We start from the raw sequence: 25,815 nt of genomic DNA, 5'->3' as shown, positions 1-25,815 counted from the left end.
GATTAGTTTTTGGGCGGGAACAAAGCGGTAAGTCGCGCCAAGTATACGTACTTATCAAAACCGAGGGTAGTTCTGAAAGTAGGTAATTGATTATTAAAATATTAGGTTTTATGCCAAAATGGAAAATAAGACAGATTTAATTAAAAACTGCATTCACAACAACGACGAACGTAAACTAAGTGATTTACTGAGTACAGGCTTAGATCCAAATTACGAAGGAGGATGGCCGATTCGACTAGCAGCCCGTCTTGGAGCGTACTCTCTAGTGAAGACGCTGCTACATTATCGTGCGAACCCTCATTTGTTAGGAGATTCAGGTAAATTCGTATTATTTAACGTTTTGAATATTAAATCAAAGTAAGTTCCAAGTCCGAATGTATATCTTTTATTATGTTTGTAGGTGCATCCACATTGCAATTAGCGGTGTTTTCTGACAAGCACTGGGATACTGATAAATGGGGATTCCTATTGTCATGTTGCGATTCTTCTCAATTGGCAGACGGTGTCGCAGTCGCAATCGTTTTTCATAACATAGCTGCCATCAAGACAATCTTACAAACCGGACGATGCAATACTCACATCCCAACAACATTGACAGGTATGTCCTACAACACGGCCCGTTACTAGGCTTCCAGAGGAAGTTTCCAACCGTGTAGTGGTACTTACCTTAGGTACCTTACTTAGTATAGGTGGGTGATGGCCATCACTAAATTGTATTGTATTTAAGTACGTGTCCACGAAACCCATTGAAATTATATAAATATTAGGTACTTATTTCAATAGTCAAGCAGTACCCTCTGCGTGCCTCTGCTATCACTGTGTGATGTCACTTATCGTTACTTCAGGAAAAACCGTCGAGCAGTTAGCAAAGGGATACAAGCTAGACAGTATATTGACAACAACGCACACTACTCCGCAGTCATCGCCAAGAGTTACTAGACAAAACAGGCTGGTAAGAAATAAATATGAAATTGGATTTTCGTGCCATCTTCTGTAAATATATTGGTTTGAAAGTCTGTATTTATGAGCAGTAGGTAATTAGGTGCTTGTTTCTGTTGCCTAAAATATCTACACGCGTTTTTCTCGAAATGTTTTTCGATTTAAGGAAAATGAAAAATATCAAAATGTTGACACTTTTTGTTCGCTCTTTACTGTTACAGAATGCGCGAAGCGGCGCGACTCCTTCACATCATCGGAACTTATCGCCATCCGTAGCTAGATTCTTCGACCAAACCGCCGGCCAGCCCTCCCTCACAACACAACGAAGCCCTATCCAGCTCTCATCACCCAATGGACGGGCCTAAACTTGGATTGATAACTAACTATATTAAAAAAACCCTTAACACAGGTCATCGCTCAATGATATATTACTGAGCTTTGAATTAATAAGTAGCTATAGAAAATCATTAATGTTTAGGTAGTTTAGGCTAGAGGTAAGTAATAATTTCGAATGTATAATTATTTCATCTTTGTTGAATTTGTAGAATATTCTAATAGTAAGGAAATGACAATACTTATTTATATGACATTTTATGAAGCCCGAGTTTGACTCTAATTTTAAAACTATTTTAATTACTGTGACAAAAATGTACCTATCTTTAAATGACCATAAAATAAACAAGTGAAAATCTTGAATTTTAATATACAATTATTAGACATATAACGCAATTTTAAATAATTTAGTTTAGATAAATCAAAGTATTTTCCCAAACGCAGACTATTTCATTAAGCAGTTAGTATTTAAACTGCCGAAGATTTTGCGTTGGAGTGCACAGACTGATAGGGTAGTCCTGAGTTTGAGGTACAGGAGTTCTTCCGTCCGCCACCTACAAATTTATTAAACTATTACATCAGGAGGCTGAATACAATATATAAATGTCAACCACAAGGTGGAAAAAAATAATCAGAGAGTATCTAGATGGAACAACCACATACAGTATTACAGACATGCTATGCAAACCCACCATTGCAATATTTCATCACCGATCAACTCCCATAACATGTGTAGGTAATATGTAAATAGGTACCTGCCTATATGATATATGTAAAATAATAGCTACCTGCCTATTTGTAAACAAATGACGTTTTACCTTTATCGGTTCCATGGTTTCTTTAATTTTTATTGTCATCGGAATACCGAGATAGTGAGGTATTTTACTTTTCAGGCAGCTCACGAATCTTGAGAGCACTATTTCCTGTAAATTCCTTTAAATTAGACACCTAGGTCCGTAGCGATTTTGTATTGATAGAAGTTGACACCATAACAGTCAACTGCCCCATTAGACCTAAATAGACCAACAATACCAACATATACTTGCCTCTTTGGACCTAGGCATTGGCGTTATAATGGGAAAATGCCTTGTCACGCAAATATCTGGATAAGTCAGTGGCTCTCCTCGCCAGAACCTGATCATGTAATAGTAAGAAGTTTCATCGTCCGGTAGTCGGTAGCCGTGCTGCGGAAATACAACTCAACTTTGTTAGGTATTTGTATTAGGTAAGGTGAAATTATTCATTCTGTAAAATCAGCAATAAGTTCGAATTTAACATCGTAAAAACACCGGTTTTGAAACTCGAATGCAGCACACTGGATCGAGAGCTGTTCGGAGTGATCCTCGTGACTAAGATCTTCGAAAAGGAAAATGCCATAAACGTGATAGATGACCAGTTGTAAATATATTTAGTAGGTAGGCAGGTATGTGTAAGTATACCTATGTCCTATAACCATACTTCAATAATTATTGAAAAGCTAAGTAGGGAAAAAAACTTACAATGTTTTTCCAGTGCCTACGTATGTCTTTGTAAGACTTAAAACTTCCTATTTCAGGCAAGGTCTTGCTACATTCTTCTACAACAGCCTTGTTCAAACTAGGAGTAAAGCAGGTAAAAGTTGCGTTAAAAAATAATAGCAGATACCTAGAATGGATTACAAGGGAGCAAATAAAATATGTTTCATCGAGAAAGGTTTTGGAATCCAAAGCGAAGGCAAATCTCCAGAAAATAAATCTGAGCCCATCGAGGAGTTCGGGACTTCGGGTGTGGAATCTTGAGCAAGTAAGATATTAAATAATTTGGCTTCCGTGTAACACACTCCGCTGTTTCGTTTTCTCTTCCTTTACAAAAGAGTGCATTCTAATGAAGAGGTACATGTAATAAGTATCATTTTGATAAAATTAATCTTACCTTGGTAAAACCCTTACATACTCGCCAGGGGCAATGTCTTCAGTTGCCTTGATTATATTTATGTTCACCGGCTTAAGTGTTAGATCGGTGTGGGATTCTGAAATGATTTTTTTTGTAGGTTACCCGTTCATGCCTTAAATCTGGAACTTCGGCGCTTAGCACGCTGGATCCGATTCGCACGTCGCACCGATGTTTGAGCGAGACAACGATATGCGCGTATTATAGTATAGCGACATATGTACATCCGGTTCGCGCGTCGTTGCGTCGTGCGAATCGAATCCAGTGTGCTAAGCGCCTATGATGGCGCCATTCTTTTAAAACAAGACAGAAATTAATTAACTTAGCAGATCCACGACTCTTGTTTGTTGAATTGAATTCAGTTGAATTTAAAAAAATCGAATGCTGTTCCGCTGTAGTTCGTCGGTGCATCGCTATGCCCAAAGAGAATATAACCACTACGTCCATTACGTTAATCTAACTGTGGCCGTAGCGTAGCACCTTAGCAATTGTTGACTGAAAACTTTTTCTTTTAGACACTCGACGCAACATTTGTGTCATGTGCATTATGAGACCATTATAAAGCATTATTACCCACTTACCGTCAGATACAATTTGATATTTAACTCCTTCTTGTATCCCATTAGTGTTTAGGAAATCCCTGTTGTTTACGAGATAATCGAAACCTAGGACATTCCACGTTGGTGCGATTTTCGCCGTCATAGTATATGTGAAACACATCTGGAATATTTCTGGCGTAGTCGAACGAATGGCCCCATCCTAACGAAATAAAAGAATTCGTTTTTTTAAGTAAAGTAGCGCAAGGAAAAAAATACGGTAGAGGTTGAAAGGTAGAATGGGTAGAGGTTACGTGATCGAATGAAAACGTTGAGTTGGACCAACTGGTAATAACAGTCACCTGCAATAATATATATTACTCTTCGAAGGCCGCAAAAATATGTGACACAATCTTATGGCTCTACAAATAAGATACAATATTTTTACGGCCTTCTTTGTGAACAATTATTACAAGTGAGAACATTACCTATTAGTACAGTAGGCCCCGTAGTGATTTCCGTATAAATTTATTGTTTGCTATTGCTAATGGGTAAACGGATATCATGTTTTTCTATTGTGCATTTTGTATCTTTTTGTGTACGCGTTTATTATTAAACCATGAAGTACTTAGTTGATTACCTATGATATACCTACATACCTGAATTAAAGAGAATTTGATAAACAGTGAATTCAGTTTGTCGTAATCGTCGCCCACTTTATTGAATACGATATGGACTTGTTTCACGTCTTTTTTATCCGGACACGCCAAAATAGACGAATTTGAAAATATTATCATTCTGTCCAGTGGAACCACAAAGAATATAATTATTATTAGTTAGGTACCTACTTAAATATATGTTTAATAATTATGTGATAAGATCCTATTGTAATTAAACTGGTAGCTATTATACAAATCAACCAAACGTACCTGCACTTTAGAATTTTCCAATGGAAATGAGAAGGAGTCGATCGATCATGCTTGTCTTCTATATTGGCCATTGCAACAATGTAGCCGGTATTTCTCAAATCCGGGTTTTTTATGGAGCAATGGTAACTATGATCCATCTCGAATAAATAGTTTAAAATAATATTTTTATAACATATACGAAGCACAAAACGAAATATTGCCGATGGTGCTAACGGGTTTATGAAAAATCAAAGTTTTTTTTTATGACTTGGCGCCAAAATTATAGGTAAAGCTCCCTCCACACGCGTTCGCGGCTTCGCCCGCGATTCACGCACATAATCTGGAGGGGGCTTAATAGGCACCGCACCGCGACCTTCCATTTCCTTCAGTAGAAAAAGGTGGCATGTTACTAAAAGATGAGCGCGCGCGCGCTTTCTATTTTCCGTGGCGCGAAGGGTTGTCCTCAAATAAAACATTTTAATTTCGCGCCTCTTTCTACTGACAAAATGGGTTTGCCGGAGTATGTTGTCTGCTTAGGGGTTTTAGATGTCTCTTGTACGTGGGCAATATTGAAAGTTTTCGGATATAGGCACTTTAAGAGAGATCATACAAAATACCTACCTACATATTATTTGCTATTATGTACTTAAGAAACATTTTCATTTTATGTGAAGAACATTTGCCATTTAATTTTGTATCAAGCAGAAACGTCTGCGAAGAAATAAACTAAAAGTCGGAAAATTCACTTAAACCCACGTCCACTAGTACAGTGCTCTTCCATCTGAGCTACCAAGTCCAATCCAAGTATAAATAAATCCATTCATCCAGAAGTTTGAGTACAGTGGTCGTGGGTTCAAGTCCTACCCAAGACCCAGATGTTACCACAGGTAACAGTTGGGATTTTTCAGAGAACAACTTTTGTCCGTTATTGAAAAGATAAGTGTGATAATTACTAATATCTGAGTGACCGAGCTTCGCTCGGAAAACATAATAACTCGGAAATGCGCGTTTTCCCAGAGATAAGACCTAGCTAGATCGATTTTTCGCCCCCGAAAACCCCCATATAGCAAATTTCATCGAAATCGTTAGAGCCGTTTCCGAGATCCCCGAAATATATATATAAATAAATAAATAAACAAGAATTGCTCGTTAAAAGGTATTAGATAAATAGCGAAACTTGAGCACTTGAACGCCAATAGAGGCAGTATGAAACTGTAAATGTAAGAAATGATAACGATCTTGTAACTTTTCATTCAGTATTTTATTATGTAAAAGAATATTTATAATACAAGTCAGCATCATTAAATTGTACATCTTAATTAGAAAAAAAAAACTTATTACGATATGTTATGCATGTTATTCGCAGTAACCATGCGAATAGGCACGAGATTAAATACTATCAGAAAAAGTGTACAAAAATATTTTATGTTTGTACGTAACTATTCAGTTGGGATTCTCCAAGTGGTCCCTAGCTTTACGTAGCACCCCTTGGGTTTTGTGGATCTCTCTACAGATAGCTCGCTGAACACTTTTCTTTCTCATATTGGCGGCATTCAATTGAGCAAGTGTGTCTGCTAGTGTGGCTTTAGTTCTTGCTAGTTTTTGCTTCAAAGACACGTTTTCTTCATACAATGAACCTGAAAGTGAGAATGAAATCATAAGATCGCTGACATTGTTTTTTACCTACAATATAAATCATAGAAATATGATGTACTATAGCGACCCACCCCGGCGTCGGCTTGATAGGTGAAAACTGCATGAAAATTGTTAATGTTACTAGTTAGTTCAATGAATATTTACCGACTACCAAAATCCTGCGATTTTTCTTTTTATGACTTAATACTTGGATTTCAAAGCCACCCCGTTTTACGGTAGCATGTTTTGTTTTTTAGCTGTGACAACATTTATTCAATTGTCACTTGATAGTCACCCTAAAGATCGCGGCAAATTTGAAAAATGTAGGCGCGAAGGGATATCGCCCCATAGAAAGTTTGAATTTCGCGCCATTTTTTACTGACAAGATTTTCTTGACCAGCTATACCTAAATCCTATAACTTAAAAATATTAACTCACGTGTAGACAAAGTAACAGCATCGTTATGTTCAAGGCTCGAGAGTCTGTCGCTGTCAATGCCCTGATCAGGCGACGTGGGTCTGTCCTCCTCCTCGACCTCACGCGCCACGTGTATCTCCTGCACTCTGTTACACGCTTCTACGGCCACCTTACGCGCTACTTCCATTTCCAGGTTAGCAATGATCTCGGAGGACTTAGCTAAGTTATCACGAGCATCTTCGAGATCTTTTTCAACGCGCATCTTGTCGTGTTGAGCTCGAGCTCTCTCTAGGGCCGCCTGGGACGCCTGCACCGTCGCGTCATCTGCTGCGCGCCGAAGAGCTCGCTCAGTTTCCAAAAACGTAGATTCAAGCTCTTGCCTTTCGGAACGTAACTTATCCCTAATTTGAGTAGCTTCTACAAGTTGTTGCTCGATATCCTTTATCCTAATCTGTAGAGACGAAATAGTACATTTCATGTTTTCCGAATCTTTACTTATTTCGTCATTTTTAGAGTGTTCGGAAGATAGCGCCGATTTTAGTTCGTCTTTTTCTAAAATCAGATCATCTATTTGGGTCTTAGCAAATTCCAGTTGGCTGTTTAAATCTTTTTTCTCGTATTCTAGCTCCTCGCACTGTTTTGAAAGCTGATGTACGTCAATCAACGCTGCTTCGTTCGTAGTTTTGTCTTCGGAACGGGAGCCATACGAGACGCGAGATCGTCGAGACCTGTGCCTGTTATTATCTGAAGTAGATTCTCTGGCTCCAAGTGCTGTATCATTTAGTCCTATGCGTGCGTGGGATACATTTCTGTCTGGTTCTGACCAACACTCGGATTCCGAAGGGCATTCGTTTTGCAGTAGGTGACGTAAAGATTTTCTGTTTGTGAGTTTGTTGTCATCGCCACTACATAGCCCGTGGTGCCCGAACATCATTGTTAAATCCTCAATTCTAAGATTTTGTGAGATATCCATATTGCTGTCATCAAATGTAAATCCTTCTGCTGAAATGGTTTCGTCTAACTGCAAACCCACGGGTAGAGCTAGACTTTGTTCTAAAATACTCTCAGCCATCTTCTTTTTTTCTTCACTTAATACACACCTGAAATCAATGTAATTGATAATTATTATAATAGAATAAAAATTACAACACATACTTACAGAAAATACTAAAAAGAGTGAGTAGTTACATTTCATACTTACTTATGTGCTAATAACTTATCCAAAAAGAAAGCTAAACCCTGGAGACGTCTAGTGAGCAACTGTTGCAGGTTCCTGAAATATAAAAAAATATCTAAATGAATACAGGTATGTAATCTGAAAATCATTTTCTAAGGTTTAAACCAGAAAAAATTAATGAAATGTGTCGATTCGAAAAAAGAAACTGATTTGACTAGTAGGAAAATACCCTATTATAATATTAAAAAATACGTAAAACAAGTTATGGCACCTACTATGCCTAGATATAGATTAGATACCATTGTTTAATTCCAATCAGATATCATAAGGATACTAAATCAGATATTAAAATTTGTGTACTGAATATTCACTGTAATGATTTCTATAAACGATCATAGAAAGCTGTCTAGACGACAACGGTTTCACTCACTTGAAATTGAGTTGTCGTCTAAACTTAGTTTCAAATATGTCTCACGAAAGTAATATCGATCATAGAAAGTAGTAAAAGTTGTCGTACCCGGCGTCTTCGTCATTATGGCAATTATCAATTGTCTTTTGTAGTTCCCTCAGTTTGTTTTCGAGATCCTTGATATGTTCATCTTTGCATTTTAAAATTTCATCATATTTCTCTATCTGTGAATCGCTGACATGTTGCATGTGAGATTGTTCTTTATCCTGAAAGAAAAAAGGGTTATTTTTATTTCTTAGATTATAGTTTATTCTAGAAAACTATTATAATAACACTATTAACTTACCAATTTTAGTTTTTTTATTTCTTTATCTTGCTGCTGAATTTTCTTCATGCAGCCTTTTATCATCTGAAGAGCTTTAGAATTTTCTTTGCGTAGCTTGATCAGCTCATCCATATCATTGTTATTTGTTGTGACACATAAATAGTCTCTGGAATGCAAAAATAATTACATAAATGAAAAATCTTGGTTGACTTACAATTACATATTGCAAGCAATTGACTAAAAAGCAGTCAAGGTATAATAAAACATCGTACCCAGCAGATTCCGATGCACATGTGTCATCTATTGCCTGGTTTTTTACAGTCTCCTGTAAAAAGAAATAAGAAATTGTACACATCTGGAAGTCACGTTAATTTATTTACGACTAATATAAAACTATGTACTTAATACAATATTTATTTACCTGGGTGTTTATTTCCTTTGCTACTTCATTGCCGTGGTTCATTGAATTCTCAATACTATCGACAGACATGGAACCCTGAAATGTAATTAGTCCTTAGTGTAAGTAGTCATTAGTGTAGAAGGGTACTTATGCTTCATGCGAATAAGGACCTTTCCAACAGAAACCTCTAATGGAAAGCCACATATGATGCTAGCGCCGTGAAGACTACCCACCTGGTGTTCAAGTACATCGATGGCTTCCGCCGCAACAGCGAGTAGTTCTTGCTTGTCGCTTAATTGCCTCCTTAGTTCCTCTACTTCCACCTGCAGTCGAATGTTGTGTTCCAGAAGTCCCTGTACGAAGAACGTATGCGTTTAAATTAAATAAACTGAATCAGAAATTAAGAGATCCATCCGCAAAAGAACCAGCGAGTTTCGCGAACCGGAGGACGCAGTCTTGCAAGACCTGGTGGACGCACAATCTCATTAAGATCGCAAGAAATCATTGGATGAGAGCAGTGCTCGACTGGTCGTTCTGGTGGAGGTCCTTGGAGAAGTCCTATGTTTTCCGGTTTTTTGGGTGATATGAATATAATGGTATATAACTGAACCTGTTTATAATTCTCTCAAAGAATTCATGTAAGTATGGGTTACCTGAACTGCTGGCGGTGAACCGCTTCCTAATTTTTCCTCAAGGAAATATATCCTTAATCTTAAGTGAAAATTCTCTTTTCTTAATCCATTAAGCTGCTCTTCATACTGCTTCATACTGATCCCGCTGGCAACGGTGTTGTCTATGCAAATAAGAAAAAAAGAATAGAAACCAATAGTGAGATGGTGTGCTCTGGATTGTATAACTAAATGATAAATTTACAAGGGGGAATCCAGCATAAACATGCTAAAAGGAACTACGATCTTCTTTCGGAAACCATAACGTCTATAACATAATGGGCGCTCTTAACTCTTAATGAATGCTATGAATGCATTATATGAATCTCACCCAGTCCTTCTTGTGCCGGCATACTCATCTCCTGAAGCGCCCGTGGACTCGTGCTAAAACAATATTATATAAATTTTAGTTTATGCAGATTTAAATAAAATACTTAACTAGTTTAGTTAGTTCCGAATAAACGGTTATCAAATGTTCGTGCATTTTATATCACCGACTCGTAGTCAGGGTTCCCCCACATATGTCGACGCGGAATCGGCAAAAACCGATAGGAAAAAGCTTTGTCTGCGCAATAAGAGCGAAAAAGTCGTCATTCGGCTCGGCTCGTATCGGCCGGCGCTTGTCGACGGCTTTTTCGCTCTTATTGCGCGGACATAAAGCTTTTTCCTATCGGCTTTATTTGCCGAATGCGCTTTGATATATCTGGGGAGACCCTTAGTCCTTATCAAGGCGATTCCAAAGTGCCTAAACTTTATGAGTTTGCGTCGCTCTAGCATAGAATCGCTATGGCCCCCTTCAGTCTCCATTATAAGACCAGCTCGACTCGAGGCAGTCCAGACCAGCAGGAAGATGACGAAAAATATTGTATTACTTAAATCCGCGAATAGGCATACGGCTAGGGGTTGTCCATTACTCACGTCTTATGTTTTTGGCTAGTTTTGGCCGAGATGCACAAAAATGTCTCAACACGCACTCTAGCGACTTGACAATAAAAACGTATTCAGATATTTGTGAGCACCTTGGCTGCTCCAATATAATTTTCTGATGGCGCCTGTGCAATATTTGTTATTCATATATACAACCGCCTACACTACACCCAATAACACACATGTAGGTACCTACATTTTCAAATAACTCTAGCTAGAAATAGAAACCCCTATTATTTCAAGGAATATGTCTAATTATCACGGGTTCGATTACCCGGACAGGTAAATTTTAGACTTTCTTCACAATCCTGTCGCTATTGTTCAATCATTTTCGCGCCAAAATTCCATGACTCCATATCTTGCCCCAGATTAAATTAATGAGTCATTAATAATGATTTAACATTTTCATAATGTTTCGTGTTTTCAAAATACTCTTACCTGAATGGCGAAGTTATACCAGTTGCATGTTTAGATGTCCGCGGTAATGTTGCCATTTTGTACATTTATGTACCTCCGACAACGCACTAGATACTATAATATAGTTAATACATAATGTATCAAATTCACGTTTGAAACTTATTTGTGACGTTAAGGCACTGATTAGGTACAGGTACACAATAATTTGGAATAGACAACAAAATGATTACAATTGAACTAAACCCGTTTTACGTCAGTTTCAGATAAATTAAATATACAAATCGACCACAACAGATAAACGTATACTTGTCCGCTTCGCACTACTGCTTATAGATAATTGACATTTGTTTACTACGTAATAAATACGTACACAATCACAATACTTTGTAATAACACTCATTAACTCGAAGCGATGAAATAATTATAGTATTTTTCTACTCCAGCACTTAAATGTGTCAATTAAATGACTGACAGTGATATCTAAAGCAATGTCATTTGAATGCTTTGTCTATAGGCTCATAAGATGACTGCTAGCAGTCATCTTATGAGTATAATACAACTGCTTTATTTTTTTTAAAGATACAAGTTCCGATCATCTTGATTGAAAGAGGTATGTTTTCATTTACAATAATAACTCTTTTTTTTTTTAAATAATAACTCTTTTTTTTTTAATTAATAACTCAATTTTTTTTAAATAATAACTCTTTTTTTTAATAATAACTCTTTTTTTTTAATATTTTTTTTTTTTTTTTTTTTTTTTTTTTTTTTTTTTTTTTTGCTGCAGCTATCATAGAAAAAGTAATGTATGCAACAGCTCATAATTGGTTCTTAAAATTCTCGGGTCTTTTTTTACAAAACTCGACTACGTCTCGTTTTGTAACTTCGACCCTTGAATTTTAAGAACCCTTATTATATCACTGTTGCATAAACTACTATTATACTCATTAGTCAGGTTACTCTATTATTAACGACCGATTTTAGACATTATTTGTAAGGTAATTAGTTGGACGTTGATGTTGTTTTTCACGGCACAATATGAGACTGAGCGAATGAATTTAGGACGGGACTTCGGGTGGGAGTCGGGAGTATTCGCATGCTACCGTGCGCGTAAATAGAGAGAGAATTAATTAGGAGAGAATGGGCAAGAGAGAGATGCAAGAGAACTTAGGAGTGATGTTAAAAGGAACGAGGGGGGTGACGGATGCTGCGTCCAGAGGTGTTTCCATGGCACGCCGAGCGAACGCGAGTCGAGTGCTTTATTGGCAAAGTGCGCTCTTTGATAATGCAGTTATACGGAGCTCCGGGTCACATTTACTCTGGTTTGCCAGAGTCGAGGACTCCCCAATGAGCGGTAGCCGATGGGAATAAAGGGTCAACATGCACTCTTCGACACACAGAAATAGAAGTGGCAGCGTCGTTACGTAGCGCTGCTCCAAATTTCGATTTATGCGTTACTTCCTGGACGCGGTAGTGTTTTGGGCGACATTAATTTCCTTTAAGTTATATTAAGATTACGTAAACCTAAATATGAATTGACCATAGAGAGAAAATTATAGTTTAAAAAGAAATACAAGTTAATCTTTAAACTAGGGCTCGCGGTCGCGTCCGGATTTCGTGCACCCGTTGCCGGGGCCCCGTTCTCGTGCTACACGAAACCGGATTTGTGGCCCGTTCGGAACGGGTAATTAGGGTCCGTGTACCCGTGTTACCCGTGTGTCCGGATCCACGGATATTAATTACACGCGGGTCCGGCCCGTTCTCGACGTACAGTGACGATCGGACGCGTTCTTTTTAAGAACGAATAACGAAAATTAGTCTCAAGAACGAAAGATAAATATTTAATACTAGCTGTTGCCCGCGACTTCGTTCGCGTGGATTTGTATGTTGGCGGTAATATATTTTACATGAAAATAGAGCATTATGCAGCAAAAGATAGCAGTCTTCTTCTTCTTCTTTATTTGCCATGCCCTAACAAAAGAGTAGGTACAACCGGCTGACTTAATGCCGCTAATGGACCTAACCTCAAAATTAGTAAATAAACTTTTTTTGCGTTCCTCTAAATTTTTCCATGAGTGGAAAGAAATAAATATTTCATTTTTCACAGTTTATAATGAACAATAACAAGCAAAACGAAAAAAAAAACAGAACATCAACAACTAGGTAAAACTATAAATGCAATTCAGATTAAAAACGTTGACCGGCGGTGTGGCAAACTCAAACCTTATTAATGACTAATGACTCTAATGAGTACTTGTCAGTTCAAAAGCTGCCCCCTCTAAAATAACTGAATAAATACCACTCTTACCTTGTTTGTAAAACAGCACGGGCAGCACGGCTAATTCTTCAACTTTCCAAACAAAAGGTATGCCTGGTAAAATACCAGTGTCAAAGGGAATCAGGGTGTCAGTGTTAATATTATTAGTAAAAATTGCCACGGGGAACCATTAGTTCTTTCACTTAACACGACTTCAAAGACGTTTTATTTATTTTAAGTACCTATCTCTATCAATATTTAGTACAGATAGTTAGGTACCTAAATACCATAAAAATAATTAATAATTATGAAGACGATATCCAATTGCATCTGTCTGCCTAATCCTGATTAAAATAGTAGTAGTCGAGCTATTGGCAACATAATATTATTATAGCATAATATACTTGGTAGTAGACAACCTAGAGAGGAAACCTCATATGATTAAACTAATACAAAAAACACTGTACATAAATAATAGGCGTTAAAGCTGTAACATAATTTAAAAAAAAACCTTTATTATTCTCTAAGGTAATCTATATATAACAATAAAAATCTATACATGAGTTTTCTAAGTTGTAAGCCATAATACATATTTTTCTTAGTTTTCTTAAAATAAACTGTTTAATTTTTTTTATAAAACCAGTAGTGTGCCGAATTATGGTCTTACAATACAAGAATACTGTAGGTACTAGTTTTGTATTCAATAACGCCCTTACTGAATATAATCATTATAAATATAACCGATGCAAAAAATATAACTCGACATTGATTCAAATATATTTAAGTACCTAACCCCTATTCGTACGCAATATAACATAATTTTTAACATTTTATAATGAATTAATGATACCTAGGTACTTATTTCTTTCAACTCAAAACTCAAACCGGCCCGCGTGGGTCGGTCCACTCAGTCCGTCGGCGCTGTGTATTCAATACCCGAACGGAGCCGAGATTCGGATCCGAACGCACTACACGGGGGAACGGACTACACGGGGGAACGGACTACACGCGGGAACGGACTACACGGGAACGGACTTCGACGGGTTCGGGTAGTTCGGACGCTTAGCACCGCCGGGGCTAAGAACACGGACGCACGGGTTGGCGGGTAGCACGGATATCGGGAGCCCTACTTTAAACGCGAAAAGGCTTCCCATACTAGGGTGTCCGGGTACTCGCGCCAAAATTATGATAGCACATTTGTTTTCGTCATTTAAGATGGAATATGTATTTATTTATATGGATAAATTCTTGTGTTCAAAGGATTGTATGAGTATGCATAAAATATAGTTCTGCAATACCATAGGTCTATGGGTCTAAGAAGCGTTGGTAGCTTAGCGATGAAGCATACGACATACGACTTCCAAGATGGGGGTAGCGGATTCGACTGGTTCAAGCCTGGCCTCTGACTGAGCTGCTCTTACATTTACGAATTATCTTTTGATATTTACGAACGGCTCTTCAGTGAAAGAAAACATTGCGAGGAAGCCGGACTAATCCTGATGGTTTATGTTCTCCTCTGAGTTAGGTCATTGGCAGTCGTAAAATTAGTGCCAGCGCCAAATGAGTGTCACCAGGAGTGGACCATCAGACTTAAAGCCTCATTTAGACTGTTCAAGAACTTCCATGCTGTTATCGTTACGTTGCGGTATTTGATCGATCGGTTGAATTCACTGTAGGTAGGTACGGGATCATCCATTAATTACGTCACACGTATTTCTAGGTTTTTTTACCCCTCCCCCCTCCTTGTCACACTTGGTCACATTTTGCAAACCCCTCCCCCCCTGGTGTGACGTCACATTTTAGGCAATTTTGTTTTCAACGAAATCGACAATATTAACTCGGCATTATTTTTTTAATAAAAAAATATTTTTGATATATAAATATTAGTAATTTTATAACACAACGAAACATACATCCAAAATCTCATTATTTAACTGTACAGCGAATAAAAAAATATAAATTAATTTTCGGTTACTGATGAAGTAAAAGTGACATCACAATGTTTGTGACTCCCCCCTCCCCCATGTCACAACATGTCACATTTTCTTGACCCCCTCCCTCCCCCTAAACGTGTGACGTAATTAATGGATGACCCCTGTAAGTTATAGTTCGTTTTTTAGGGTTCCGTACCCAAAGGGTAAAAAAGGGACCCTATTACTAAGACTCCGCTGTCCGTCCGTCCGTCCGTCTGTCACCAGGCTGTATCTCACGAACCGTGATAGCTAGACAGTTGAAATTTTCACAGATGATGTATTTCTGTTGCCGCTATAACAACAAATACTAAAAACAGAATAAAATAAAGATATAAGTGGGGCTCCCATACAACAAACGTGATTTTTGACCGAAGTTAGCAACGTCGGGCGGGGTCAGTACTTGGATGGGTGACCGTTTTTTTTTCTTGTTTTGCTCTATTTTTTGTTGATGGTGCGGAACCCTCCGTGCGCGAGTCCGACTCGCACTTGGCCGGTTTTTTTTAGCATTAGAAAGAACTTGAAAGAAGGTAAGCGATTTTGACACGTCTTTTAATTGAATAACACTTTTTAAAAATCAATAACTATTACTTATGAAAGCAGAAGACTATAAAAGATCGTATTAGATTCATAATTGTTACATATTTACCGTAACTTATTTTTAAAATGTGTTTTTCAATTAAAAGACTCATCAAGATTGTTTACCAAATTTCTAATGCTAAAAAAACGAACTATAGCAATGTATCGAATATTGCATGGAAATTCTTGAACCGCCTAAATTAGATTTATAGATATTACTCTATTACTCTACCAAAATTGTGATTGTTCCTGTTAGATTGATTACCTAAGCCTGTTATCATAATTTAACATATTAGTTAGTACTAGATGCTTATTAGAAAATAAAACTTCAGCGTAGGATGTAGGTAACTCAATGTAGTAATGTTTTTCAATCTGACTACACAATACAGGCGTAGCCTAGTGTGGCAGTCATAGGTTAAGTAAACCTGTAAACTTTTTGGCAAATAACACGATTTTTTTTTTTTAGATATACTTAGGGCTAATACGAGAAGACGGACTTCACACTTGTGTGGAAACCGCATGCTGACTGCACAGTTTCAACGGGGATGCAGTCCGTTAGTGCCGGCTCTTTATACGCCTACAATTAACTGGTTTAATACCTACCTAACTATGAATTCTAATTTTCGAATAGGTATGTTGATGTTAACCGACCAAAACAACGTATTCCAGTTATTGCAACATTGGCAGACGTCTAGACGGGCGAAGGATTGGATTTCGTGAAACTACGGTGGCTAAATATGTCTGAAGGGCATGGCGAATTATTTTTATTAGTCACCTGGGCAGGGCCGGATTAACCCTAAGGCAGAGTAGGCAACTGCCTATGGGCCCCGCGCGCGCCAAAAAAAATATTTGTTTCATATGGTCAAAATAAAAAATAAACAAATTATGGTACCTACTTATACCTAATGTCCAATATCAGTTTCTCAGACACAATCATTAGATGATTATGTAAATTATGTTATTTTATAGCTTTTAAAGTCTGTAATGTTGAGCACGAATTTCAGGCTCCCGAGGGCTTAAAACCTCATCAATGGAACTTCGGCCCTCCGAGTAACTCTTGTACATATGACACATATTATTGTTGAGTAACATTTGACGATTGGTTCGTGTCAGAACGCTGCACGCTGCTTTCTTATGGCTCCTCTACACGATGGGCCAACGCCGGCCACTCCAAGGGACGCAGCCATGCGGTAGAATGAGATAGCAATATCATTTGCTCCCTCTAACGCATAAATGCGTCCCTTGGAGTGGCCGGCGTTGGCCCATCGTGTAGAGGAGCCATTACAGCAGCACGATCCTCCGCGTCGCTTTTTAACAAATATCAACATTGATTTCAGAAGCTTGGCCTTTTGCCTCCCATGAAAGCTCACCTCGCTGGTTATAAGTACGCTTTGGGCTTGTTAAGTAATGTGGAGATTGCTGAGCTCGACCTTCAGCCAAAAGTCAGGCTACCTCAATTCTTGGTTTGTCTTCCAAATCTCCTCTTCTTCAGCTTAGCCTTTGGTCTCGCTGCGCCAAGCTCGGCCTGCGGTCTCGCTTTTTAATACAATGGACATTCGTTGGCGTCTGTGCTCTAGCTGAGCTTGTCCTGAAGCACGGCTTTGACCTCGCATGAAAGCTCGCCTCATTGGGGAACTTCGAATTTTTAGGGCCGGCCCGGCCTTTCGAACACGCTCTCACAATATTTAAAAAAAATTTCGCGCTCGCTACGCTCGCGATTTTTGCTGGTTCACCCTGTACCTGCATGGTAGCTTAACTGGTCAATGAATACATGGAAAATCATTATTAGTAGTTTAATTTTAATCGTGTGGCTCAGCGGATGGTCTTACGGTCGGACAATCGCTGTTCAACCTCCCAAAATATTTAACTACCGAACGAAAAAGACATCGCTCGGCTTGTTCTGATCGGCTCAACCGACACTGAAGGTTGAAATTAAAACCGAAAACTTACTTCCCTGTACTGAACATTATGTATGCAGACTTGACTATAAGGGGGCCCCGAGCATTGCACTGCCTAGGGGCCCCGACACGCTTAATCCGGCCCTGCACCTGGGTACAAGCTTTTATCCATGAAACACATCTCGACCACAAAACAAAGGATTCACACAAAAAAAAAACTGTCTTAGTATCTACAAATACTTTTTAATAATTTTCACCTATTCGTTCATCCATAAAACCTATTAGTTTCGGCTGACACATGATGTTTATAAGAGACGTGTTGTTAGAGATAATCACCGAACATTTGCGCGTGCGTGCGTGCGCGAGACCGCGTGCGTGCGTGCGCGAGACCGCGTGCGTGCGTGCGCGAGACCGAGTGCGTGTGCGTGTGTGCGCCCTTCGTAGGGTAGGTGCGTTCTTTTCGTCCAGCTCTAGTTTTCAGCCACTTAAGGAAATTTGAATATAAACCTTGCTGCACAAATTTGTACGTATTGCAATACTTAATGTCAATACAATATATCTACTTATGTACATAAATATGATATTTCGGCAAATATGTAAAATCAGATTTTATTTTAACCAATTTACTACCAAATCTGCATTAGATTGGATAGTAAATTTACTTCTCAAATTGTCACTTTAGTATCTGAGTTGTATTTGAAGGGGATACCTACATTTGATATTTATTATTGATATTACAGCTTTATTTTCCACTTAACATTTTTTTTTAGATTATAACTTCAACTATATCTTTGCTTTGTTTATGTGACCCCTCTAAGGGTAAAAGCCTCCATTCTGTTCCACCTTTCCCTGTCTTTTGCCATATACATCCATTTTATATTTATGATCTGTTTTAACCTGTTGTTGCATGAATATGGATCATACAGATAGGATTTAAAATTGCCTTTTAAACAGGAATGCTTTTTTATCATTCATTTATTACAGCCACATTAGGGCTTACGCTAGACAACATCCATAATATTTATTTAGGGTCGCCACCATTGAACACGATGAGGAGGACTATACTACAGAATAGTAGCAATACCCCCCAACACCCCCTCCAAATCGATGATCCATAAAATAAAGTTTAAGAGATGGAGGAAGTAACCATGGCAAGGACAAGATAAAGTTGATTCACCTATTGAGCTTTTGCAGGGCAATGCAGTTTTGGACCTAATGGAAGTGCTCTGCAAGAAATGTTTTAAACTGTAAGTCCTTTCTCAATGAAATTTTTCTCCATATTGATGCAACTAAAACCTATATTTTTTCAATCCCCCAGATGTACCTTAAAAAAAATGAATGACCAGTATCATAGTAGCATTTGAAATTTTGATTTAATACTTTTCAATTGCCACAGGAAACCATCTATATTACGTAATGCATGGAACCAAATCACGTATTTATATGAATACATAACATAACCCTACACAACTCACTTTAAATGTTGTATAATTTAACTAATGACAAAGCTTATAATCCTGTATCCGTTCAGCTGTTCACAGTTACGGATGAAAGGCAATGTTGGTTTGGTAAAACACGGCATATGTATTATAAAAAATTGTTACTTTAGCCTTCCTCTAACACAGTGTCTACTGTCGGAAATAGAAAGCTGAAATATTGCCTATAAAGATAGTAAACATTTATTAGAAAATCAAATAGATGCTTAAAGTTGGATATAAATATCAACAAAATTCCCTTGTTTTAATGGTGACTTGACTTTGTTTATCCTGTTAGAAGTTTTAAATTAATAACTAACTCTGACTAAATAAAAATTAAAAACAACTTACACAATAGGAGTCTCTCCAGTAGAATCAGACATTTTGTAGTTCGACGGAACTCCTTCTAATGTAACTTCCGCGAGTTCTTTCAGTTACTGATTCCACTAAACACTGTTAATAACGTAAATATGTTTGAAATTAATCTAAACACTGAATCGATCGAGTAGACAATAAAAACAAATAACACACCGATGTACGTTAAAAATGTTAAAATCCGTTGAAAAATTGAAATGCATAAAACGTCAAACACGGCTCGGTGGTGTTGCTATTGATAAATAAGGTCGGCTGTCGAAGGGCTCCACAGGCCTTGCGACCATTTAATGCGATTTTTGATATAGCTAGTTTAAACTCTCGCGCGAGCCACGAGACGAGCCGCGAGCCGCGCCACGAGACGAGAGTGTAAGCGGTGGGCTCGCGGCTCGTCTCATGGCTCGCAAGCTCGTCGAGCTAATATAATTTAAACACTAACGGCACGGCATAAGGTTTATAACCGAATGACAAGCCGAACGCGAGTGTAAACGGTGGACTCGCGTCTCGTGGCGCGGCTAACGTAGTGATTATATTCTCTTTGGCGCGGCTCGCGGCTCGTCTCGTGGCTCGCGCGAGAGTTTAAACCGGGGGATACATAGCGTGCGCGAATCGCGGCGTGAAGCGGCGAACGCGAGTCTGGAGTCGATTTTCGCAGACAGTGTATGGGGGCCCTTAAGATAAAAAAAAAAGAAAGTAAATGCTGTCATGTTAACGTCAATGTCAAAGTGACATACCGTATCATATCCATTTCCTTCATTTAATTTACAAAGGCTATTGTTTGTTGCTATGTGTATGGATACAGGTTTGCAAGTTCTGCCAAACTCTGTACAGGGCCTTTTGAAATATCAACAATTATATCCTGTAATCTATGAATTTGTTATTCACACTATTGGCAGTCTGTAATTTTTTGATAAATGATTGAAATAACCATAAAATGTATGTCTAATGTAATGTTAAATTTTAGGTATAAGCTGGGCATTGTAATTACTTTACACATAGACTAATGTAATGTAACTTTTAAATTCATATCACATTGTACTGTGTATAAGCTGGAATTGTAATTTGTTTCGTTTTATGTTTGAGCTGATGGCCAAGTTGCCAATGCTCGTAATAAATTAAAAAAAAAAAAAATCATATCCATTTCCCTTATTCTCTTGATGAAATAACGTGTTTAATTCTTTGGGAACTTCATTATTCTCTTTATCAGTCATATTATACAACAAAATAGTTTATAAAATCATGGCACTGTGGAGTGGTATACAATCTTCCATACGTAGAATTATTTTAGCCGAAGCTAGGACCAGTGTTCGTTTTTACTGTGAGCCGGCAGACAATGGTGAAGGCGAGGAGCAAAAAACGATTGACCCAGCTAAAGATAGGACCAAAATTATCCCCCCAGAAACCAGTATGAGATATATGCAAAGCAAAGCCTACCAACAGACTTATGGGGAAAAACCAGTATGGTTTTTGTACAGACGTAACCACAAAGGTGCTTTTGCTCCAAGAAAGACGAGAAAAACTTGTGTGAGGAACGGTATCATATCGACAGGAAACCCTTGTCCCATTTGCAGGGATGAATATCTGGTTTTAGATCACAGGAACACTAAATTACTGGAGCAGTTTATTTCGGAACACACTGGACAGGTATGGATTTTATTAATACTTGTGAGTTTAAGAGTATGTTGGCTTTCATTTTTTTTGGCATTTTGATTTGTATATACACAATCAACATTTATATCAAATGTGCCATTTGACCTAATGATCAAGTTAGTTTTTAAGCACCTAACACACTATTTTTTTGGTAAACTTCAACCCATATTTTTGATAAATCTCAATAACAGTTCAATCACGATTCACAATATTGGCTGCCTGGCAACCTCATATTTTGCATTCGGTGACTGATCTGGACATCAACCATAAGTTTTTCTGCACCTTGAATATTAATTTTTAAATCACATGCTGGTACACTGGTGCCTAATATGTGCAAAAGATTTATTTTTCAAGTGTATTTTTTATTTATATTTCTTATTACAGATACTGGATGCATTCAAGACAGGACTGTGCCGAAAGAAGCAGAAGGAGCTCCTGGTGGCCATTGAGCGAGCATGGGACCAAGGAAACCTCACATATGATGTTCCATTCAGGGAATATGACTACTCCTTGTATTACAAGAAAGAATTAACACAGTAAAGGTTGTATATCATATTTTATTGGTTATATTATCTTATTTTAGTCAAGCATCCTTAAATTGCAGATTTGTTTTAGTATAAATAGATTTTTCTTAAGTATGGCACTACTGTTAATTGGAAGACATAGTATTAGTATCACAAGAAAATAAAATGTACACAGTTGTGTAATTTGTTTTTTAACATACCAATTTATATTACTTAATCATTAGAGTCCCTCATGTATCCTTGTTTGTACATATATGAGTTTTTCTAATTATAATGACAGTATAGAATTTTATTATTATAGATAATGATGTCATTCTGCTCTCATATAATAAGTAGCAATGACATGACAATATCTCGAATTATTTATTTAAATTATATGACAGACATGGACGTGACTGTTTACAATGTAGATTTTTTAAATAATGTCAGTTAGGGCAGCTATCCATCCCATGCTGCTTTGCAAAATAAGTAGTAGAAGGAAATCTTCCTTAACATTTACGTCTTCTTTTCATGACAATTGAATGCTTCATCAAACACATTGTGCAACACCAAATTAGTGCAAAAAGGGAAATCTGCAATATTTTTGTAAAGATATTCAAATTAAAAAAAATCAATTTTATCATTTTTTGAACTGTCTAAATGTATATAAAACACTTTGGTTGCTCTCTGAGAAGCTTTTATTCTGGATACAAGTGGAAAAAATTGGTGTTTTTTTAAATTAACATTAATATTTTGTTACTGACTCTAATTTTCTTTCTCTACTCTACTCTAAAGTTATTAATGAAAAAGTTTTAGTTAGACCATTTACGGAGCATAGAATTTGGCAGCTGTCCTCACTGACACTTTTTTTTTTATGTTTTTGAGATAACACAAATGGCTTATGAATGAACACATGGTTCTGGGTCATTTCTATGTTCTATTGAGAACAGGGCAGACAATTTAGCACCTACATCTCTGTATAATCATATTCTATTTTTTTTTTAATTTTTTGTGTGTTATGCAAAGTTATCCATTATTTTTGTTCGATTTCTTTGTCCTAACACCTCTCTAATCAGTGCTGACTTTTCCCTCTCCAAAACAGCTATTCTCTCGTTTTTCCGATTGACTTCCTGAAACAAAGAATAGAAGAACTTAAACAAAATATAAAATATAGCCGGCCAAACAAGTTTGTCAGTAGAAAAAGGCCCAAAATTCAAATTTTCTATGGGACAATAACTTTTCGCGCCTACATTTTTTAAATATGCCGCTTTTTTCTACTGACGGAAATGGCTTGTCAGAGTATAAATACTCAATATTTCCCAGTCACTGCTTAAACCTTCCACTTCCAGGGATCTAAAGTTGTCAGAATAAAACCCTATTTGTATTTTGGAATTTAGATTGTGAAGAGCGAATTGTTCATGTTACAGGGCGTCCTTTGGGCTTGAGTGATTTGTATTTTCCTTTGATAGGAATAAACTGTCAGTGATAGGAAAAGCATTCCTAAATTAAAGAAATATCTGACCACATACATCAGTTCTTAAATTTTAAAAACAAATAGGTACCTGAATGAATGCTGTTGCACAGGAGTAAAAAAAGTAATAGTAATAGGCATTAACCGTGCCGGTAATCATTACATTGCAAAAAGCTTCGGTATCTATTGTTAACTTTTTATCATACGTAACACATTTGGTCTTGAGTGTAGAGGTACATATGTACATAGAACTAAGCAATTAGAATTGTTGATTGAGGGTGGAACGTTTGAACGTGTCGGTATTGAATGTTTGATTTCCGAGAAGTCGTAGCGTAGGGGGCAAATTACGATTATATACGAGGGGTAAACTGAAAGTTTTTAGAATAGAGAAAACTGTAGTAATTACCTACTGTAATTAGTCCGTCACTCGTTATTTTAATGCATGATGTACCTCTTTCTGATAGGCTATAGGCTCATGTATTCTCAATTTACGGCAATTAAAGAGACACCTTTTGTGTTTCTGCGTATAAATATGACAATTACAATGTATGTAGAGTACATGTAGAGAGAATAACGAATCCACCGGAGACGAGAGGTGTAAATTAAAACGTAACAGACAGTTCTTTAGTAATTACGAACCTCGGTGTAAATTAAAACGTAACAGACAGTTCTTTAGTAATTACGAACCTCGGCTAACATGCGATTCTGCTTGGTGGCGGACGTGAACACGCCCGCGTTGGGCGCGGCCGGCAGCGCCAGGTTCATGTGCAGCGACAGCTGGCCGTGGCGCCAGCCCGCCGCCAGCGCGCCCAGCTGTCGGTTCAACTCCAGCACTCGCGCCCGCAGCAGCTCCAGCCTTTCCTGATGCGCTTCACTCCATGGCTCCTGGAAAGTAACATACCACGACTGTATACACACTTACCTACTTACTAATTATGTCACTGCTCTTAGTTTACCTCTTTCCCTACTTAAGCGTGAATAGTGTGACAGTCTACTTGTCGAAAATCTTGTCGTCAAAAAAGGAAGGGTTCGAGTTCTAGTTTAATACGGCTGATGCCTAGTGTAAATTAGAATGATTTTCAAATTACGACAACTAAGTACATACTTATCTACAGTACCTAACGTACTCGAAACGAAAGCGCTGTTTTTCAGTTCTGCACTGTATAAACTGTATTGCACTGTATATTATTAAGTACCTACTCTTACCTTAAACAGGTTAAACCTAGTTGTCAAGCGAACCCCAGGCTCCCATGAGCCGTGGCAAAAATGCCGGGATAACGCGAGGAAGAAGACCTTAAAAATGTTAAACCTAAACTAGAAAAGCGAAGTTCAAAGGCCAGGGATGTCAACACCGTTGCCCACACTATATTATGTATAAGAACTTATACGAAATGACTAATAATAGATTCGAAACGAGAAAAAGAATGACGAATTTGTTTTCTAGTAATTACGTCATCAAAATACATCTTATGAGTAGGTACGTTTTAAAGTATTGGGATCATTGTTAAACGTACAACGTAAACTCCCATCCGCCCAGCATGTCGCATCTTCTCCTGGACCTCGCCCAACCGCTTTAAATACCACTCTCTTGCTTCCTCGACTGCATTCAACCCCTGTAGCAACACATCCTTTTCTTGTTCAATCTGTTTCATTCGTTTAAGGAGATTATAGTCTACACCGTTATGTAGGGTGTGTCGCCGAGGCTCGCGACGGCGCGTGCGACGCATGCCTTGCGCTTGTGCGTCGTTTGATGGTCTTCCATCTCCCAGGCCTCTACTGGCCTCCTCTCCCGACCGAGCTACTTCCTCAAAGTCAATTTTTAAGTCCCCAATGTCTTCAGGCTCAAAGCGTGGTGCGTCATCTGTTTTGAAGCTTCTAGAGGGTTCCTTCCTTTCTGCAGAATTTTTCTCCAATCTTGGCGGTTTTGGAGGAGCGAAAACCCTGTCGTGTTTATTTATTGCTGCTCCGTGGTTCCTCATCTCTTGGAAAGGGCCATCTTTGCGGCCTAGCAACTGGGGCATGCTGATAGTTCTTTGTTGTGATGTTGTCTCTGTATTTTTAATTGAGTTCCAATTCTTGTCCTGCTGCACGTCGATATCGAGTAAGGGCGCTGAAGGCGGGCGTTGGTGGCCTTGATTAATGTTGCTTATTTGAACATTGCCGCCTCCTGATTCTTCGTCGTTAAGTCTGTTAACTTTATCAGAACTTTTTTCAACTTGATTGCACAAAAGACAGATTTTAAGGCCGGTACAAAAGCGTTCAAATGTTAGTAAACCGTCGTGGGAAGCGACCTTTTGAAGGCTCTCTATAACACCTCTTGGCAAACCCTTAGTGCGGTCATCTCTCCACCGATTTTCTATATCCGTGACCTTTACGTACCCAGTATGTTTATCATCCATAATATCGAACAACGTCTGCATCGCGGACACAAACTGCTTTGGTAATGATTCCATATTTCTAGGTGGAGCTTGGGTCATACTCATATTGTACGATTTAAACCTTAATTAGGTAATGCATAGCACCTTTATTAACAACACTTCACACTTATTTTATGTAAATAACAAAACACTTGCACAACAAATGTGCACTTTAACAACTTTTGCACCGCTTAAACTTCGATAAC

At 38.0% G+C, this 25,815-nt stretch overlaps 5 protein-coding genes across 7 annotated transcripts; 2 read left to right on the top strand and 3 right to left on the bottom strand.

The window, feature by feature from the left end:
- The first annotated feature begins 35 nt into the window (after positions 1-35).
- LOC134648498 (uncharacterized) lies at positions 36-1,313 on the top strand. The gene is made up of 4 exons (XM_063503018.1): positions 36-317; positions 401-598; positions 846-952; positions 1,161-1,313. Exons 1-4 carry the CDS (start codon positions 119-121, stop codon positions 1,302-1,304), a joined length of 648 nt encoding a protein of 215 aa, XP_063359088.1. The 5' UTR covers positions 36-118; the 3' UTR covers positions 1,305-1,313.
- Positions 1,314-1,726: 413 nt separating this feature from the next.
- On the bottom strand, positions 1,727-4,803 carry LOC134648497 (uncharacterized protein C18orf63-like). The gene is made up of 8 exons (XM_063503017.1): positions 4,667-4,803; positions 4,397-4,535; positions 3,783-3,960; positions 3,184-3,280; positions 2,772-2,868; positions 2,319-2,456; positions 2,091-2,195; positions 1,727-1,826 (listed from the first exon to the last, which is right to left on the bottom strand). Exons 1-8 carry the CDS (start codon positions 4,801-4,803, stop codon positions 1,734-1,736), a joined length of 984 nt encoding a protein of 327 aa, XP_063359087.1. The 3' UTR covers positions 1,727-1,733.
- A 1,142-nt stretch (positions 4,804-5,945) lies between these two features.
- On the bottom strand, positions 5,946-19,674 carry LOC134648068 (centrosomin). 3 transcript variants are annotated; one of them, XM_063502512.1, is made up of 11 exons: positions 19,548-19,674; positions 10,008-10,060; positions 9,662-9,801; positions 9,242-9,361; positions 9,030-9,104; positions 8,881-8,933; positions 8,630-8,774; positions 8,392-8,549; positions 7,899-7,970; positions 6,719-7,797; positions 5,946-6,282 (listed from the first exon to the last, which is right to left on the bottom strand). In XM_063502512.1, exons 1-11 carry the CDS (start codon positions 19,577-19,579, stop codon positions 6,089-6,091), a joined length of 2,121 nt encoding a protein of 706 aa, XP_063358582.1. In that variant the 5' UTR covers positions 19,580-19,674; the 3' UTR covers positions 5,946-6,088. The 3 variants fall into 3 exon arrangements, with proteins under 3 accessions (XP_063358582.1, XP_063358579.1, XP_063358580.1); XM_063502509.1 differs by lacking the exon at positions 19,548-19,674 and adding an exon at positions 11,042-11,151; XM_063502510.1 differs by lacking the exon at positions 19,548-19,674 and adding an exon at positions 11,042-11,151 and having other exon boundaries at positions 8,881-8,930.
- Positions 19,675-20,704: 1,030 nt separating this feature from the next.
- On the top strand, positions 20,705-21,937 carry LOC134648067 (small ribosomal subunit protein mS40). Its single transcript, XM_063502508.1, has 2 exons — positions 20,705-21,212; positions 21,603-21,937. The coding sequence occupies exons 1-2, from the start codon at positions 20,808-20,810 to the stop codon at positions 21,756-21,758; spliced, it is 561 nt and encodes a 186-aa protein (XP_063358578.1). The 5' UTR covers positions 20,705-20,807; the 3' UTR covers positions 21,759-21,937.
- Positions 21,938-22,721: 784 nt separating this feature from the next.
- Positions 22,722-25,815, bottom strand: LOC134648495 (suppressor APC domain-containing protein 2). Its single transcript, XM_063503016.1, has 3 exons — positions 24,707-25,815; positions 23,880-24,077; positions 22,722-22,851 (listed from the first exon to the last, which is right to left on the bottom strand). The coding sequence occupies exons 1-3, from the start codon at positions 25,673-25,675 to the stop codon at positions 22,738-22,740; spliced, it is 1,281 nt and encodes a 426-aa protein (XP_063359086.1). The 5' UTR covers positions 25,676-25,815; the 3' UTR covers positions 22,722-22,737.

The sequence above is a fragment of the Cydia amplana genome, chromosome 5, assembly GCF_948474715.1.
Source record: "Cydia amplana chromosome 5, ilCydAmpl1.1, whole genome shotgun sequence".
NCBI classification, from domain to species: Eukaryota; Metazoa; Arthropoda; class Insecta; order Lepidoptera; family Tortricidae; genus Cydia; species Cydia amplana.
The sequence above is the reverse complement of the archived record's forward strand: the minus strand, read 5'-3'. Positions and strand labels throughout refer to the sequence as shown.